An 18,601-nucleotide genomic window follows, 5' to 3' on the forward strand; every position below is an offset into this window, starting at 1 on the left:
TGAAGACCTCCTTCGACTATGTAGAAGCCCTCTGTAAAGAGCTACAATAACGCACAGTTGTCTTTACTGCTTTTATTGTTATAACTCACATTCATTACTGCACTAGCTGTACGTGGTCCGTCACACGAGCTAGAGAGGGATCAAGGGGTGGGGAGGTTACATTTATACTTGGGATATAGGGAGTGGTTAGTAGTGGTGAGGTCACTATGTTAAAGGAACATCTACATCCTTTCCCTTGGAAACAAACAATACAGTAGTGACATAGGGACCACGTCTCATGCGCTACGAGCAGGCAGGCAAACAGTTAAACAAGCAGAGGAGCATACAGCTAAGCAAAATCACCATAGCGGACAGGCGGCTTAACCAGTCGACCGGACCGGGTCCGCAGCTCGCCATCTCCTCCCTCTACAGGAAGAGCAGCAGCCGAGGCGGGGAAAGGAGCCGGGGAACCGGGCGTAGAAAGAGCAGGCGGAGGCAGAGGCGGGGAAATAGCGGCAGAATCGGGTGCACGGGCAGGCGAGCCAGGGGAAGCAGGCGGCGAGTGAGGATGAGAGAGCTGGGAAGGCAGGGACCGAGGCATGCGAGGGGCGGCAGGCAGTGTTTCGGGCAGGGGAGGGCAGAAGGGGACAGCGGGAGGCGGAGGAGTCTCGTTGACGGGACGGAGATGTTGGCGGGTCCGCCTGTAAATTGTGCCGTCGTGGTCGACAAGGTAGGAGCGCGGCGATCCAGCATCACCGACAACGGTGGCAAGCTTAGAGGGACCGGAGGGGGACTGCATCCGGACGACTTGGCCGGGGAACAGACGCGGAAGGGGGCGGCATGACTGGTCGTGGGAGCGCTTCTGCACTTCGTGCTTGTGAGCAATGCGCTCCTGGACAGCAGCAGGCTTTAGGGGAGAAGGCACGAGTGACCGCTGGGTGACAGGGAGCGGAGGTCGCGTAGTGCGAGACATCAGCCGTTTGGCTGGCGAGCCCAGGACAGGGTCGCGGGAGATGTTGCGGATATTAAGAAGAGCTAAGTAAAAATCGGATTCGGACAATCTACAATGTTCCAGCAAGTCCTTGGCACTGCGGACAGCGCGCTCCGCCAGGCCGTTACTCTGCGGGTATTCAGGACTGCTGGTGAAATGGCGAAAGTTCCAGCTGGCAGCGAACCCCCGGAACTCGGCACTGGTGAACTGGCTGCCGTTGTCAGATTGGAGGGTAGCCGGGGAGCCGAAGGTGGCGAAGTGGCGGCGCAGCTTCCCGATGACGGCCGAAGAGGAGAGGGAGTGCAGCTGATCAACTTCGAACCAGCTGGAATAGGAATCAAGCGTGTGACAGAGTGGCTTCGGCCCCAGGATGACCGCGGTGGGCGGATTCGAAGTAGTGAGCATGCAGCGCAGCGGGCACGACCACTTTGTGACCCTTCACCACCACGCCGTCGTGCAGGACAAGCTCATCGCGGACCAGGAAGTACGGATCAGCACCGGCAGGTAGAGATGAGCGACGGTCTGGCCAGCCCTGCCTGATGACGTCGGCAAGCTGCTGCAGGGCAGGATCCAGGGCAGTGTGCTTGACCAGGGATTGCATCTGCTGAGAAGGCACAATGTTAAGGTTAAGCACCATCAGGTCGGAGGACTCGTACGGGTGACGGGCAGTGGATACCAGGGGTGCACGAGACAGAGTATCGGCCACAAACATGTCCTTGCCTTTGCGGTACACAATCCGAAAGGTGAAGCGTTGAAGCTGCAGCATCATACGCTGCAGGCGGGATGAGGCGGCGTGAATCGGCTTGTTTAGGATGGTGACCAGCGGCTGGTGGTCAGTCTCGATAAGGAAGTCGTTTCCCAGGATGTAATCCTTGAACTTCGAGCAGGCAAACACCACGGCCAGGAGCTCCTTCTCGATCTGAGCATAGCGCTGCTCAGCAGGGGTCATGGTGCGGGAAGCGTAGGAGACGGGTAGCTGCAGCTTGTCGTAGAGCTGCAGGCAGGCGGCACCGAGGCCGAACTTCGAGGCATCGCAAGTCAGAACGATGGGGCGCTTCAGGTCGAAAAATTTAAGAGTAGGTGCTCGGACCAACTGGGACTTCAGGGCTTCGAAAGCCGACTGATGGTGCGGGAACCAAACCCAGGCAACGTCCTTCTTGGTCAGTTCCCTCAAAGGAGCGCTCATTTCGCTGAGGTCGGGGATGAACTTCCCCAGGTAATTGACCATGCCGAGGAAGCGCTGCAGGCTTGGCACGTCGGCGGGCGAAGACATACTGGAGACGGCAGCAGTTTTCTGCGGGTCGGGCTTCAGACCGGAGGCGGTGAAAACGTGCCCCACATACGTGACCTCCGGGACGTGGAAACGGCACTTCTTGGGGTTGAGCTTGAGGTTTATATCGCGAGCCCGGTCGAGGACCAGGCGAAGGTGGAGATCATGCTCGGCTACGTCCTTCCCGTAGACCAGGATGTCGTCCACGATTATGGCACACGGCAGACCGGCAAACAGCTGCTCCATGGTCCGCTGGAACACCTCGCTGGCGGAGTTGATCCCGAATGGCATGCGGAGGAAACGGAAACGTCCAAAAGGCGTGCTGAAGGTGGTCAAGTAGGAGGATCGCTCGTCAAGCGGTATCTGCCAGAACGAGCTCTTGGCGTCGAGTACAGAAAAAACAGTGGCCGGACCGACCTGTGCAGCGACGTCCTCTACAGTTCGCATAGGGTAGTGCGGTCGTTTGATCGCCAGGTTCAGGTCCTTGGGGTTGATACAAATGCGGATTTCACTTTTGTCCTTTGGTCTGGCCATGTGTCTCAAAGCGGCGATGTAGTTATCAACGGACTCGCCAACGACCTGGCGCCGATTGAACATCTTATACCGTGCGAGAATACAGTTAGTGGGGACGTCGCACATTGCGGTGAATTTAGCCATAAGACATACCGGGTCTCGCTCATCTTCACCTGCAGCATAGACAAACGACTCAGACCGTTCCAGGGCGGCGGGGCCGGCAATGTTGAGGAGTAGGGACGCCCGCATCTCGGCGGTGGCTGCGGGATGGGCAATCGTCACGTAGTGCTGAAAGTCGCGTCTAAAGACATCCCACTTCTGACACCATGTAAAGAGCTACAATAACGCACAGTTGTCTTTACTGCTTTTATTGTTATAACTCACATTCATTACTGCACTAGCTGTACGTGGTCCGTCACACGAGCTAGAGAGGGATCAAGGGGTGGGGAGGTTACATTTATACTTGGGATATAGGGAGTGGTTAGTAGTGGTGAGGTCACTATGTTAAAGGAACATCTACACCCTCCTTCGACTATGTAGAAGCCCTCCTTCGACTATGTTGAAAACTAGCTTCGACTACCTTTGGGAAAATTGGACACCGATTAGTGGAGAGTGAAGATGACCTCCTTCGATCTCCCTTCCACTATGTTGAAGACTATCTACGACTACCTTTGACTGCCCTCGATTACCTATGAATAACATGCCGACCTACTATGACCTACTTCGACTAAACCTACGAGTAAAACAAATTTCGATTTTTTTTCCATGGCGACCTTTTTTTACTCAGAGGCATTTTTCAGCATGTTGAAAAGTACGCCGCGACCTAGCTGAGGCCTTGAGTACGCGGGGACTACTCTCGAGCATGAAGTAAAGTTACTAAGACCTCCTAGGACCTCGTGTCGACCATGCTGCAAGTATGAGTCGAGGGCAAACTCTTCTAAACTCGCCAATTAGGTCGCTGCAGTGGAACAGCCCCTTTACTGTCTCCGACTACATTCTATCTCTGTCCCGCACACTCCCCTGACATCAGTCTGAAGAAGGGTCTCGACCCAAAACGGGCCGAATGGCCTGCTCCTGCACCTATTGTCTATTGTCACCCATTCCTTCTCTCCAGAGATGCTGCCTGTCCCACTGAGTTACTCCAGCAATTTTTGTCCACCAGCGGAAAGACAATGCATGATTATAATCGAGACATCTACAGTGTACAAATACATGATAAAGGGAATAACGTGCATAACATTTAGTGCAAGATAAACTCCAGTAACGTTTGTGTGTTGTATGAGTCTATTTACCTCTGATGCTGCTGCAATCTAGATTTTCATTGTACCTGTAATCTTGCCTTATTTTTGCATAGGAGAATAAACTCAACGATAAAATTATCTGTTTCTCCAAATGTAAGTTAATCCTTATCCTTAGGATGTTTTCTCCAATAACTTCCCAACCACTTACGTTAGACACGCTGGCCTGTAATTACCTGACTTATCCCTGCTATCCTTTTTGAATAAGGGTGCAAGAAGCATCAGGTATCTTACCTGTGGCCAACAAAGATTTAAATATATGAATCAGAGCCCCAGCGTAGACTTACCATTATTTAAAGTGTTCACATAACCTTGAAACGAATTTTGTAATCTGGCTGTTATCTCTTCTTTTTGCCAAGATGCCAATTTACCATCTCTGGCGAGAGTGTCCAGGACAGATGTCACCATCTTCAATTTGATTTTGCTTTCCTGCTGAGCAAGCCACTTGAGTAATTGAAGGCTTTTTGCCATGAATTTCCAACGCATCACCTTATCCAGAATAACCTGTTAGAAAATATAACATTAGCGTACATAACAACAAACAACATTACAAGGGCGGCGCGATGGTGCAGCGATACAGTTGCTGCCTTACAGCGCCAGGGACCCGGGTTCGAACCCGACGACGAGTGTTTTTCTGCATGGTGTTTGTACGTACTCCCTGTGACCTGCGTGGGTTTTCTCGGCATCACCGGTTTCCACCCACACTCCAAATAAGTACAGGTTTGTCGGTTAATTGACTTGGTATAACTGTAAATTAGTGTGTAGGATATTGTTGGCATGCAGGATCCCTGGTCAGTGCAGACTCGGTGGGCCAAAGAGCCTGTTTCTGTACTGTATCTCTACATAGAGATAATGTACCAAATGAAGCGTAGCTAAATGATTGGAAATGATTGGAGTTTAACTTGTCATGCACATCATATAAATCTTTATCAAGCATATAGTTATGCAACATTGTTTATAAGGATTACATTGTTGAATAAGGATTAGTTGCTGAGCTAAGGTGGTTGCAGTATTTTTTCTAAAACTTTTCTAAGACCACAACCTTGAGTGGTCTAGCAATATTTTACCCAACTATTGATGGCCATCATCTCCAAATTAAAAGTTTAAATTGAGCAAATGTAGCAGGTATTTCAAAATATTTTTGTTTTTTTAGGTTAGTAAATTACATCAAAGGTAAGCATTTTTCCAGCTCATAATAAGAACACAATGCTCCGCTTTCCTTACATAAAGGTCAGTATGACTTAAAATGATGGAAAGATTAGCAATGCTTTCATCGACATACTTGCTGATGCTCAATACTCTGCACAAAGTGATGGAGGAACTCAGTGGGTCAGGCAGCGGGAGAGGCAATGGACTGATGAGGTTTCGGACTGAAGAAGGGTCCAGACACAAAACATAATTTGTCCATTCCATCCATAGATGCTGCCCGACCTGCTGAGTTAATTTTTATTTACATTTAATACATTTGTTCAATATTTTATGCAGAGAAAAGGTTAGTTTAGGTTACTCCAAGTCAGCCCAGAGACGTGCCACAGACAATCCTAGCCCACGTGGGTATCAAGTGATAAATTACTTGCTCATGACCAACAGTTTTGCTATCAAGGGCTTTAAAGAACATTAACAGGATGACATGCATTTCCTTGGGCACAGCATTAGTGGAGAGGAGCAGTTAACAGCAGCATTCTTGCACAAATGGAGAAACAAGAGGATTTATCCTATTCCTGGTCCACAACATTTCCCTTAGCCAATCTTCCTAGGGCTTGTTTTATTGTGCACTCTCTAGTTTACAACACCAGACATAGGTCAAGTCACAGGGAAAATATCTCTGTGAATTAACAGCCTGTCGTTGCTACAAAACTAAGGATTAAAACTTCCATATATTGGGATAATTCATTATTTCCACGTACCGTGACTTGCAAAGTCAGAACATCAGTTAACAGACTCTCCACCTGTGACATTTTTTCATGTACGCTCTCCATTACCGCCTCCACAGTGATTCTAGGAAGCCCAGAATGATTCAGCAGGAAGAAATGGGAGCGTTCGGTTTGCTGGAAGAATCCAGTCATCTGAGGGACAGACAAATAATGATAAATGAATCCTTAAATTATCTGTATCTTCTGTACATCATGGGAAAATATGACTTAGAAGCTGCATGAATTGGAGTTCCAAAAGTGGCAATATGACTTTGCATTTGTGCTGCTGATTTACCATGATAAAGATCATGTGATAGGAACAGAATTAGGCCATTCAGCCCATCAAGTTTACTCCGCCATTCAATCATGGCTGATCTATCTCTCCTTCCTAACCCCATTCTCCAGCCTACTCCCCATAATCCTTGACACCCATACTAATTAAGAATCTATCTATCTCTGCCTTAGATACAGTATTTCCACTGACTTTGTCTTCACAGCCTTCTGTGGCAAAGAATTCCACAGATTCACCACCCTCTGACTAAAAAAATTCCTCTTCATCTCCTTCCTAAACGAACGTCCTTTAATTCTGAGAGCATGACCTCTAGTCCTAGATTCTCCCACTTGTGGAAACATAAAGGGGTTTGGAAATCATGTTACCCTGCAATTTACCCACAGATTCCTTTTGTCTAAATAGGCAAGATAGGTCTTTTCTGTTTCCTGCTAACTGTTTCTCCGAGGCAATCTTGCAAAGACCGACACATTTTTAGTGACCAAAATGTTAACCTTTGCCAAGATAGGCACTTGATAATGCAGGGAATGGATGGGTCTGGATCATGTGCAGGCAGTTGAGATTAGTTTATCTTAGCATTACGTTCGCCACAGACATTGTGGGTCACAGGGCACAATCCTGTGCTGCACTGTACTATGTTCTATGAAAGGAGATATATCCTATTAGATGGCCATTCCTCATGCATTTGTTGTGCATGCCAGAAGAATGTTCAAATTAATTAAATAACCCAATCTCATACAGGCAAGTCATCACAATTGTCTTGCACAGATGGTATAATGATCCAATTCCTGCATTATGAAACTACCTGTGTACATGCAAGTATTACCTGTTGTATGGCACACTGAAAATAATCATGTTCATTCCTTTCAGTTTCTTCCAAAGTACAATGGTGCTCAGAGTCCTTCTCGTCAGCTGCATTTGGCAACATTGGCTGATGTTTCTTCACCAGTTCTTTCAGTTCCTTTCAATTAGAATGGTTTTAATTAATTGTTACTGGGTGCATTTGGCTCATCTCTGAAGAACTGAAAAACTCATCCATCAAACAAAATAAGTTACTTTGTTTGTTTTCTTAGCTACAATAGATTCCTTATAATATTGACTGATCTAATTATGTCTAAAATTATGTTAATTTCCACTTTACACTATTTCACCCTGTTCTCGGATGAAGAAACTTTCCGTTTAAGAACAAAATGGGGGTGATCACTTTGCTCAGGATATATTTGCTTCAGAATAGTCAGCAGGAGAAACAGGAACAGATACGTACACAAATCACATAAGCCTTACAGTAGTAAGGGATTTCAACTTCCTCTGTGGAATTTTTAAGGACACCCAGAAGATATTTTGAAGCCAGTACATAATGAGTCTAGAGATTGGGCAGTGACCATGATTGAGATTCACGATAGGACATTCATAATGAATGGATGAGGCCTGGATAGTATTAAAGATGGCAATAGATTAGAAGGTGGAAAAGGCTGGCGGGATACTTGCAATCATTAGCCAGTGTAGAATGCAAGAACAGGGAGCTTTGATGCAACTTTTGTTAGACCACGGCTGGAGTACTTGCAAAACTCTGATAATGGGCTGTGTGTCAGTTTGGAAATCTCGATGGTTTGACATCTGATTCACTGGGTACCATTCTCCCTTAAGATTTATCAGGACATGGTTCCCATTCCCCCGAGAGTCACCGTAACCCAATAGTCGCAGTGGAGAATGTATTATAATACTGTGCAAATAATTATTTTAATCTAATTAAAGCAGAGCAGCTGGGAATAAAACATTTCAGTTGAATTAACAGGATGCTAGCCACAAACACACACACTTTATATATATATATATAATATATACACATACACACGTATATATAGGCAAGTCCATAAATACATACACACAAAAACACACACACACACACACAATGCTGCACTCGTACCTTAAAACAAATAATTAATGGTTATTCACTCTGATAAAGCTAACAGAAATTGTATGATTGAACATTACCTTCTCTTGCTTGGAAAGAAAATCCCTGTAGAAATTTTCATCAATTTTCTCCCTTAGGTACAAATTATTCAATTCTATTCGTAATAACTGAAGAAACATCTAAAGAAAAGAGATTGATGAATTCAGAGCTCTTGAGGAGTAAAGATTTGACATATACAATAGTAGCATCTGTGAATCAGTTTTTCCTATATACAATCTGACTGTGCAGTGTAACTTGTGGTGCAATCTAAATTGCCATATATACACACACAGAGCATTGCAGTCTAGAATGTTGCGCGAGAGGTTACTACATAATCATAGTAGGTTAAACATGATGGGACTCTGTAACAAGCTGTCTTTCAGCTCTATAGGGTGAAATCCAAGAGCATTGTTCTGGCAATATTTCTGTCCAGGAATCTGGAATTATAAGACCCAGCGAGGAGTTTGCCATATTTCATTTTAACCAACACAATCATTACATTTTTTGTTTGTTTAGATATTTAACTTTCACTTTACAAACCTTGGGAAATGAAGACATACATACCGAACATTTTTCTTGATACATTTCTGCATCTAATTGTCTCAGATCTTGCAGGCTAAGTCTGTGCAGACCAAGGTCAGCCTGAGGACTGTCAAATATGAAGAAAATATGTATTACATGGAAATGAACAACACTGAACAATATTAAATAAATTCTCTGACTGAATTCAATGGACCCAATGGCCAGTTGCAAGTTCACTGGACAGATTTCTCAACCCAAGGGCGGGAAGATCTATGGAGGTTGGTACCACCCTATTAGCCCACCATGAATAGGACCTCTGCCAAGCAGAAATCTGAGCCATGCACTACTTTAGGAGATTAGCCCAGTTAATCTCAGGTCAGATTTTGGTGGAATGTCTCCTCCATTACTTAAAAATGAAGGTGACATTAAACAAGTCCGCACAACTTTTAATTAATCCATACACATGGAACTGTAGATGCTGGTTTGCAAAGAAAACACACAATATGCTGGAGTAACTCAGCAGGTCAGGAAGACATGGATAGGTGGTCTAGAAGACATGGATAGGTGGCTTTCAAAGTCAGGACCCCACTTCAGACTGATATTTTTGGTCAAAATTGTTCCGACTCTATTCATAGAAGGTCGAGGATTGTGGTGGAAGGAAGATGTTCTAGCTGGAGATCTGTGACTATTGAAGTTCCACAGGGATCTGTGCCAGGACCGCTGCTTTTTGTGATATATATACACATATATACATATACACATATATATGAACATAAATGTAGATAGGTTGGGGAGTAGGTTTGCTGACAACCATAAAATTGCAGGAGTTGCAGACAGTGGCTGTCAGAAGATACAGCGGGATATTGATCAACTGCAGAATGGGCGGAGAAATTACAGATGGAGTTTAACCCCCAACAAGTGTGAGATGTTGCCTTTGGGAGGTTGAATGCTGGTTAAAGTATACAGTTAATCGCATGACCCTTAACAGCATTGATGTGCAGAGGAATCCTGGAGTCTGTTCAATGTTGACGGTGGCAGCGCAAGTAGATAGGGTGGCATACAGTTTGCATACAAGTGGCATACAGTTTGCTTACCTTCTGGGTGAGCGGCATTGAATATAAGAATCAGGATGTCATGGTGCAGCTCTATAGGACTTTGGTTAGGAAGCATTTGGAATATTGTGTGAAGATCAGATCACCCCATTACAGGAAAGATGTGAGACTTTGGTGAAGGTGCAGTGGAGGTTTACCAAAATGCTACAGGCGGAGGTTGCATAAACGGATTGTTTTCTCTGGAATGTCGGCGATTGAGGCGAGACTTGATAAAAGTATGTAAAATGATGAGGCATAGATAGGGTAGACAGTCAGAGCCTTTCTTCCAGGGTGGAAATGTCCAACACTGAAGAGTATAGGTATAAGGTGAGAGGGGAAATGTTTAACAGAGATGTACAGAGCCCACACATTGTGGGCTGAAGGGCCCATTCCAGTGCTGTATTGGTCTATGTTCTATGACTCAAAACATTATCTATTCATGTCTTCCAGAGTTGTTGCCCGACTCGATGAGTTACTCCATTACTTTGTGTTTTAATTAATCCATGTCCTCCTACATTTTCTTCACCTTACAGTAGAATCTATAATACAATTTAGTCAACTTGAGGACCAAATCATATTAGCATTGTCCAACCCTGTTTCACCTCAAGACTAAACTAGCACATCCTCATTTAATGCCTGCCTACAACCACACATTTATACTGAGTAAAAATATAAAATAATTTACCTTGAATAGGCCAGTATTTCTGGAAAGAAATTTACTATCAAAACCATTCTATCCTCATTATATGCTTTAGGATCCTGCGGTGAATAATTCCTTTGATAGTAATAATAATCTCTTTCATCCATTTGACTGGGTGACTCCGATTCAGTTGAAGCAATATCTTTTATCATTTTGCTTTGAGCTTTCTGTCTCAAGTTCTCTAATAGAGAAGGGTTGGATGATCCATCTGCTAGGGGCTGCAATAAATTGCATGGTTATTAATAATTAAGTGTGTCATTAGTGCAACATGGTGATAAATTAATAATCTTTAATAAAATTAGGAAAACTTATTATGAAATTTATTCCATGTGGTTTGAATGGATCTCTTTACTCAAATTCTCTTTACTCAGAAGTTGGTAAACCGGTGGACTTCTTTCTCACAAGTTTCCAGGTTGTTAAATATAGATTCATTTCTAAACACGAAAGGCATTGAGGAATAAGGGGAAAGAATAATAATATGGTATTGGGATAGAGGATGATATTTGAACATGTTAAATTACAGCAGCAGGATTGATGGATTGGAGAGCCTTTTTCTCCTATATTCCGGTTTCCATATTTGAGTTTTGCCCATTTCAAAATCAGGCTGTAAATTATGATTATTTCAAATTTAGGTCAAATATAAATTAACTAATCGTGTACACAGATTTCCAAATAACCTATTCTCGGAGTAAAAGTAGATTATCAGTCTACAACATTAATGCAAAGTAAATGAACATTCAGATGGTTGTTGAATGGCAATATTTATTATCGTTTATAACAACTTACCCTAAATTTTTGATTAATGGGATATATGACTCTTGCTTTCAGTGCAAAAGCAGCTATATCACTGTTGATTGATAATTCATCTTCCTGTAGAGTAAAATAAGCATATCATCATACATTCTACTATTTAAGTTTTTAATTCCTTATCTTTGCACTAATACCTTTTTGGATATTATAAAGATTATGCAAGCTATAATTATAATATACGCAAATGTTCCCATTACATTAATAATAGCTTAGTCTGTGAATGCCAACAGAATTTAGTAATCATTATATAATCATTGAATTCAGCCACAGCATCAAGAAAATTCTATATCTCCGGCCTACAATTGGATATTCCAACAAATTTAATTATTTCCCAAAGTCCAAGGCCATCAGCAACTTGGCATCACCAAGGAATAGACTCCATTTTAAAAAGAACATGCCAGTCTTTGCACAATGGTCCTATTTTGATATTTAGTCGTTTAAATTATTAATTCATGTATTTGCTATGGACATAGGAATTCATTGCAGATTGAATTTAGTTTAGTTTAGAGATACAGCACAGAAGCAGGCCCTTCGGCCCACCGTGTCCGCGCCGACCAGCATTTCCACTATCCTATACACTCGGACCAATTTACTTTTGTTTTAACCAAAGCCAATTAACCTGCAATCCTGTATGTCTTTGGAATGTGGGAGGAAACCAGAACACCTGGAGAAAATCCACGCAGTCACGGGGCGAGCATATAAGCTCCATGCAGACAGCACCCATAGTCAGGATCGAACCCGGGTCTCTGGTGCTGTAAGGCAGCAACTCTACTGCTGGGCCACCGTGCCAAATTTTTAAATTTGATTTAGAAAGTTATTTTACAACAACATTTTTAGGACTTATTTGTGGTGCTATGCATAGGGTCCATGTTAATCATGCCTCGACCCACCCACACCCTGGCAGATCTACTTTCTGCCTGGCCGATGGGAACAAGAACTCAGTGGCAAAATGATCATTGGTAAGCAAAAGATAAGGATGTCCTCTGGACATTGAATTACAGCAAAATACTCATGCTATATAAAGCATCAAAGAATTCCTCAACAGGATAGAAAATGGAGAAGAGGAAAAAATGGACGTAAAGCATCCCACCTCTTGAAGAACGGAAGCTCCTGCTTTTGTTCTTTCCATTGGTGTCTCGGAGTTGCTGTCATAACTCTGGATATCCTCAGAATCGGAACTGTCCTCAAGTCCATCTGAACACATTTGCTGAAAAAAAAAAGACGAAATGGACCAAAATAAAGATTCATGAAGGTACAGCAGTGGATGTTGTATACTGTATGTGGATTTTAGTAAGGCTTTTAATAATGTCCCTCATGGTAGGCTGATCCAGAATGTTAACAGGATTAATGATTAAGAATAAAGGGTAGGCCATTTATGACTGAGATGAGAAAAAACGTTTTCACCCAGAGAGTTGTGAATCTGTGGAATTCTTTGCCACATAAGGCAGTGAAGGCCAATTCACTGGCTGTGTTCAAGAGAGAGTTAGATTTAGCTCTTAGGGCAAACAGAATCAAGGGATATGGGGAAAAAAAACAGAACGAGGTACTGATTTTGGATGATCAGCCATAATATTGAATGGCGGTGCTGGCTCGAAGGTCTGAATGACCTACTCCTGCACCTATTTTCTATGTTTCTATGATGGGATTCGCAATGACTTGGTTGTATGAATTTGGATCTGGCTTATTCATAGAAGATAGAGGATTGTGGTAGCAAGAAGATATTCTGGCTGGAGGTCTGTGACCAGTAGAGCTCGGCAGGGATTTGCGCTGGGACCTCTGCTGTTTGCGATGTATATAAACAACCTAGTCGTAGATAGGTTGACCAGTATTTTTGCTGTTGACACCAAAATTAAAGGAGTGGCAGATAGTGAGGAATTCAGTCAGGAGATAGTGAAATATAAATCAGCTGCAGAAATGGGTAGAGAAATGGCAGATGGAGTTTAACCCGAGCAAACGTGAGGTGTTGCACTTTGGGTTGAATGCAAGTCAGATGTATACAGTGATTGGCACGATCCTTAACAGGATTGATGTGCAGAGGGATCTCGGAGTCCGAGTTCATAGCTTACTGAAGGTGACAGCACAAGTAGATAGGGTGGTAAAGGTGGCATATACTGTAGCGGGCTGGGTCTAAAAATATTGGTTGCCAGGAGACAAAGGGGGCCCACTTGATATAGGGGGTCCACTTCATCAGGGGCCTTCTTGCCATCGGGCAAGCCACCCTGGCCAGTCTGCCACTGGGCATATAGTATGCTTGCCCTCATTGCCAGGGGCATTAAGTTTCAGGGTCTAAAACTGATGATGCTGCTTTATATGACTTTGGTTAGGCAGCATTTCAAGTAACGCATGCAGGTTTGATTTCTCCACAACAGGAAAGATGCGGAATGCTTTGGAGAGGGTACAGAGGAGGTTCACCGGAATGCTGCCAGGATTGGAGGGTTTCAGCTACAGGGAGAGGGTAGACTTGGATTATTTTCTCTGGAACATCAGAAGTTGAGGGGAGACTTGAAAGAAGTATATCAAATGATGAGAGGCATAGATAAGGTAAACAGTCAGAACCCCCCCCCCCCCTCCCCCCCCCCCCCCCCTCCCTCAAGATGGAAACATCAAAGTCTAGAGGGCACAGCTTCAAGGTGAGAAGGGCAAAATTTGAAGGAGATGTGTGGGGCAAATCTTTTTGAACAGATTATGGTGCGGGCTGGAACGCTTTGCCAGGGGTGGTAATGGAGGCAGGCACAATACTGGCGATTACGAAGCTTTTAGATAGGCACATGAAGGGAATAGAGGGATATGGATCACGTACAGGCAGTGGAGATCAGTTTAACTTGGTATCATGCTCGGCACAAATATTGTGGGCGGGAGGGTCCGTTCCTGTTACTATACTGTCTAAAATGCTGACTGACTTCACCATTCCTTTGTAATAAGTAAGTAAGTTTATTGGCCAAGTATTCACGTACAAGGAATTTGCCTTGGTGCTCTGCCCACAAGTAATAACATGACATACAGTGACAGTTACGAATGACTCAGAATTGAGTAAACTGTTGCTTAACGCATGCATAACCTTTTATATGGTTTTTTTTTTAAATGAGGAGAGTATTACCTTTCTTTGCAAGACGGATTCCAAAACAAACAAGTATAACAGAACTGCCCCAATGGTACCCAGGATGATGCCCAGCACCACAGCAGTCGCCAGTAACCCGGTGTCAAACTGCACCTCGCTGGATGGGACAGCAAGGACCGTTCGCACCGCACAGGAATCGAGGCCATAGTTGGTCCGAGACATTGCAACATTAAATGGTCTGAAGAAAGGTCTCGACCCGAAACGTCACCTATTCCCTTTCTCCAGAGATGCTGCCGCTGAGTTACTCCAGCACGTTGTGTCTATCTTCGGTTTAAACCAGCATCTGCAGTTCCTTCCTACACATTGAATGGCAAGGACTGCCCTTCACTCAAGGAGCTGAAACTCACAACAGCCCTGTTATTATCCACAGCCCGTCACAAAAATAAACACTGGAATTAGTCGAATTTCGTAGAAACAGAACTACTTAATTGCCCGACGTCCGATATGGGACGTGAAAGGCACGATATAAATTCAAACGTTTCTTATGCATATCTAAAAGCTTTGGGATCTTCGGGGTGTTTTTTCCCCCCTTCCACTCGACATTTCTCCGCTCTCCGCGGCCGCCCAGCCTCGCATCTACATAAATCTGTAATCAGCGTGAAAATCCTCTTGGGTGGTCTTGTTTTGTTTTTCTTCATTCCAAACGAAAATAGTTTTACTGAAGGTGATAGCACAAGTAGATAGCTTTAAATTCTCCACTGTGTGTGAAATAAAAAGTCGTTGCACCAGCCACATGCAACCACCCACGCGTCCAAAAAAAGAGAAAATTGCGAGCGATTCATAATCACCAGGACATTCCGCAACTCTGCGCTGCAGTTTGTCCGAACCTCCAGCGGTACGCAATGCATGCTGGGGGCTGTAGTTATTCGCTCGCTCTGCCCAATAGGAAGATACCCACAATCCCGAGAGCAAGGACTACATCACCCAGAACCCTCTGCGGCCAGTTAATTGACAGCTATGTTGGCCATACACAAGGCGCAGCTGTCAACCAATCACTTTGGCGAATTGGGGGGATGCAGCCAATCGCTATGTGCTAGGGGCGGGACCTAGCGCCTCTGGGACCAGGCAATGGCTGCATTGTGCACAAGCCCGGGATGAAGCGCTGTGTGCAACTAGCAGTGGTGGGCTTTAGCGAGGCCGCTGATGCCCAGCCTCACTCCTCAGTGCAGGAGGAGAAACCCGAGGACAAAATGCACTCGATCTAAACTGCAAGGCTGCCCAGGACCCACATGTGCAACTGTATGCGGGATGTTCCATTCACCAGTGTCTGGGGAAATGCTGAGGACTTGGCAACTTCATGATGGCTTGAGACCTGAACTCTAGTTCTGTCACCGTCTGGCCTGGTGATTTACTTTAATCACACGGCAGGTTTGCCACTGCCCTCCCGCTGAGTTGTGCTGTGTGGACCATGCAATGAATGGTACTTTAATCGAGAGAGCCGTGTGTCATGAAAATCAATGTCTCGCTACTCCTGTTTACTGCACTCAGCCACACTCTGCACATTTCAGCGATGGCGGGTACCATGCATTCGCTGACGAATGCTTTTAAGCCACCTTCATCGACGTTCCATGTGAATGGAAGAATAGAAAAGAGGTTGCAAGAACTTCCAAAGCCAAGTTCACTCCATTTCCCGGAGCAGAACAAACTTCTTGGTCTTCGGACCAGGGAACAGCAGTGTGCGCCCCTCGCTGGCCTTGACACTGATCACAAGGTAGCGTGTCCTCGGTTGGGTGACCATCAAGATATTTTTTATCTGATTACAGCAGATGCGAAATTGGAAATAGCTCCTCGTTCGGAAATGAGTTGTTGTCTGGATAGTTTTAATCTCCTGTTATTTCTCAAGATTTCCCATTAAACAATGTATTGCATGTAATTATTGTAACTAGTTTGTACAGTGCACACATTTGTGCCCACGCACTCGCTTTATTAGAGCTTCAACGATTCATTTTAGTCCTACAATAATCATTTAATACACTTAAATCTAATGCCGTTGACGGGGAAAGTTTTTAACGCATCTCACAACATTTGAGACCACGGAGTAATCATGTACTTCCACTTTAATTTTGAAGTGTTTGGAAGGTCGGAGCTGCCTACAGTATGGGCCGACAACAGATTCGCCGGGTTTAAACTTGTATGACACTACACACTCAAATCCAGGTGAGTGAATTTGTAATCGTTTTGCATCGGTCCATTACCATAACATTTCCTGTTTGCCTTTCTGCTGTGATCTATAATCGTTCTTTTTATACCTTCTGGTTGAATGCTGTTTAATGTGAAGGATTTATGCACCCTTAAAAATTAAAAACTGTAATATGAGCCATGTACAAAATGCACTGCCTTTACTTACATAGCTAACTCTGACAACATTTCCTAAATCTATGAACGGTATCGCCAAGAATAACAAGAGGCTCATCAGAACGAGGCTCACAGGTTCCCAATGCAGAGGCACACCATCCTGATACAAATATAACACAATTTCTAATAGTTCTTCAATTCTCTGACACTTCTACTGAAGCCATTGAGAAATTGTGATCAGTCTCTGCAATTTCTCCCATGCTTCCTTTATCAACATGGACCTTGTGAGTTATCTATTTTCAAAAATGATTTAAGCCCTTAGCTTTTCCTCTACCTATGTTTGTCGCACCCAATATTTCACACTCGTTCATCTTATCTATGGTATCCTTATTTGTACTTTTAGGCTTCTGGTATATTAAGCTTTTGGTGTCTTACAAATGACCCGAAACGTCACCCATTCCTTCTCTCCAGAGATGGCTGTCCCGCTGAGTTACTCCAGCATTTTGTGTCCATCTAAATGTTTCCATTTCTTACTTTTTTTTGTCCTCAAAGCAGCTTATTAATCAAGGATCTCTAAATGTGGTTGTCCCACCCATCCTTGTTTACTGTAAACCACTTAACATTTCTTAATTGCCTCCTATTGCTCCTGGACATTTACCATCAAGTAGCTGTTTTCAGTTCACTCTGCTAAATCTTTCCTCCATCTCATAAATGTGGCCTTCTCAATTTAGAACCTTTATTTTTTTTTTTATTCTACTGAATAACAAGAGCAATTGTAAATCTAACCAAATTTGGATTATCATAACCAAAATGGTCCATTGATATTTCTTCCACCAGAACAGTTTAATTCCTGAAATCAAATCTAGAATTATTCCTCCCTTGTTGCCAACTGCTGGATAAAAAAGTTCTCCTGAATGCATTTTAGGAATTCTGTGTCATCCACCCTTCTATGTTTCTCCGTGTTATTTATTGACACAGTCTATAGCCCAGTTAATGTTTGGGTAATTGGTAATTACTCTTTCTCATCTGATGCTCATGCCCATCAAAACATTGCCTGCCAGTTTGCTCTTGTATCTCCCACAGCCTGTTTGGCTAATTTGTGGTAATGCTACACCATATCCAGGAAGTTCATAGTGTAAACTTCTATTTAACTTTGTGCAAATGAGAAGGATAAAGTTTAATATGCAATCTTAGTATTGTGTTGAATGCTCTAATTATGACAACAATGCTTGGAAATGAAAGATTAAATTATGGGCATGATTGATTTAAAGTCAAGGTGCCATGACGACATTGTAATGGGAGGAAACACAACATAGAAGGAATTTGTATAAGCGTCATGTGAATCCCAGTCCAACTATTTCTGACTGCATGAGCTTGTTTCAGTCTCTATACCTTGAGCAATACTGTGTTAGCTGTCTCTAAGAAAACTACTGAGCATGATCTTCATGAGTCAAAATATCTGGATTGAAGTGGATTCAACAAAATATATGGATATTGAGGCACAGGATGTACTCCCTTGACATTATTTACACTTTGAGATCAATTTAAAGTCAATGCAATATGGAATAACTTGATAACATTTCATTTGCTAATCTACCAACAGACTGAAAATGGGGAGAAGAGATTTGATGATAGAATGGAACAAATCAAGAGGAGGGGTGCATGGTTAGAGAGAGCAGGTCAAAAATGAGAACCAAGAAGGCCATGTCCTATTAGAGAGATTCCAGTGGTGATCAAACATATTGAGCTGGTTCTTTTCAGCCAAATATCCTCAGTCTATAATAGCCACACAGTATCTCCCCAACATTACCTGGCCCAGATGCAGAGAGTTAATCTCTCTTGCTCTTTGCATTCTAGA

The 18,601-nt window shown here is 43.7% G+C and overlaps 2 protein-coding genes across 6 annotated transcripts in view; one reads left to right on the forward strand and one right to left on the reverse strand.

Moving 5' to 3' along the window:
- The window catches only part of evc (EvC ciliary complex subunit 1), a 47,897-nt gene extending 32,628 nt beyond the window's left edge, over nucleotides 1-15,269 (reverse strand). The window contains exons 1-9 of one of the 2 annotated variants that reach the window (XM_033021183.1): nucleotides 14,428-15,269; nucleotides 12,421-12,537; nucleotides 11,307-11,390; nucleotides 10,506-10,738; nucleotides 8,772-8,856; nucleotides 8,249-8,347; nucleotides 7,080-7,214; nucleotides 5,959-6,117; nucleotides 4,339-4,555 (exon numbers count right to left, since the gene is read on the reverse strand). In XM_033021183.1, coding sequence (XP_032877074.1) covers nucleotides 4,339-4,555; nucleotides 5,959-6,117; nucleotides 7,080-7,214; nucleotides 8,249-8,347; nucleotides 8,772-8,856; nucleotides 10,506-10,738; nucleotides 11,307-11,390; nucleotides 12,421-12,537; nucleotides 14,428-14,610 — 1,312 coding nt within the window. In that variant the 5' untranslated portion in view covers nucleotides 14,611-15,269. The remainder of the gene's footprint in view (nucleotides 1-4,338; nucleotides 4,556-5,958; nucleotides 6,118-7,079; nucleotides 7,215-8,248; nucleotides 8,348-8,771; nucleotides 8,857-10,505; nucleotides 10,739-11,306; nucleotides 11,391-12,420; nucleotides 12,538-14,427) is intronic. The other variant, XM_033021191.1, reaches the window with a different exon arrangement.
- evc2 (EvC ciliary complex subunit 2) overlaps nucleotides 1-18,601 on the forward strand; it is a 172,886-nt gene that overhangs the window by 5,547 nt on the left and 148,738 nt on the right. For 2 of the 4 annotated variants that reach the window (XM_033021155.1, XM_033021164.1), the window contains exons 1-2: nucleotides 15,503-16,159; nucleotides 16,518-16,605. In XM_033021155.1, the coding sequence (XP_032877046.1) occupies nucleotides 15,896-16,159; nucleotides 16,518-16,605 (352 nt within the window). In that variant the 5' untranslated portion in view covers nucleotides 15,503-15,895. Of the gene's footprint in view, nucleotides 1-15,502; nucleotides 16,160-16,517; nucleotides 16,606-18,601 lie in introns of those variants that run through there. The other 2 variants (XM_033021146.1, XM_033021172.1) reach the window with 2 other exon arrangements.

The sequence above is a fragment of the Amblyraja radiata genome, chromosome 1 (genome assembly GCF_010909765.2).
Source record: "Amblyraja radiata isolate CabotCenter1 chromosome 1, sAmbRad1.1.pri, whole genome shotgun sequence".
Lineage (NCBI taxonomy): Eukaryota > Metazoa > Chordata > Chondrichthyes > Rajiformes > Rajidae > Amblyraja > Amblyraja radiata.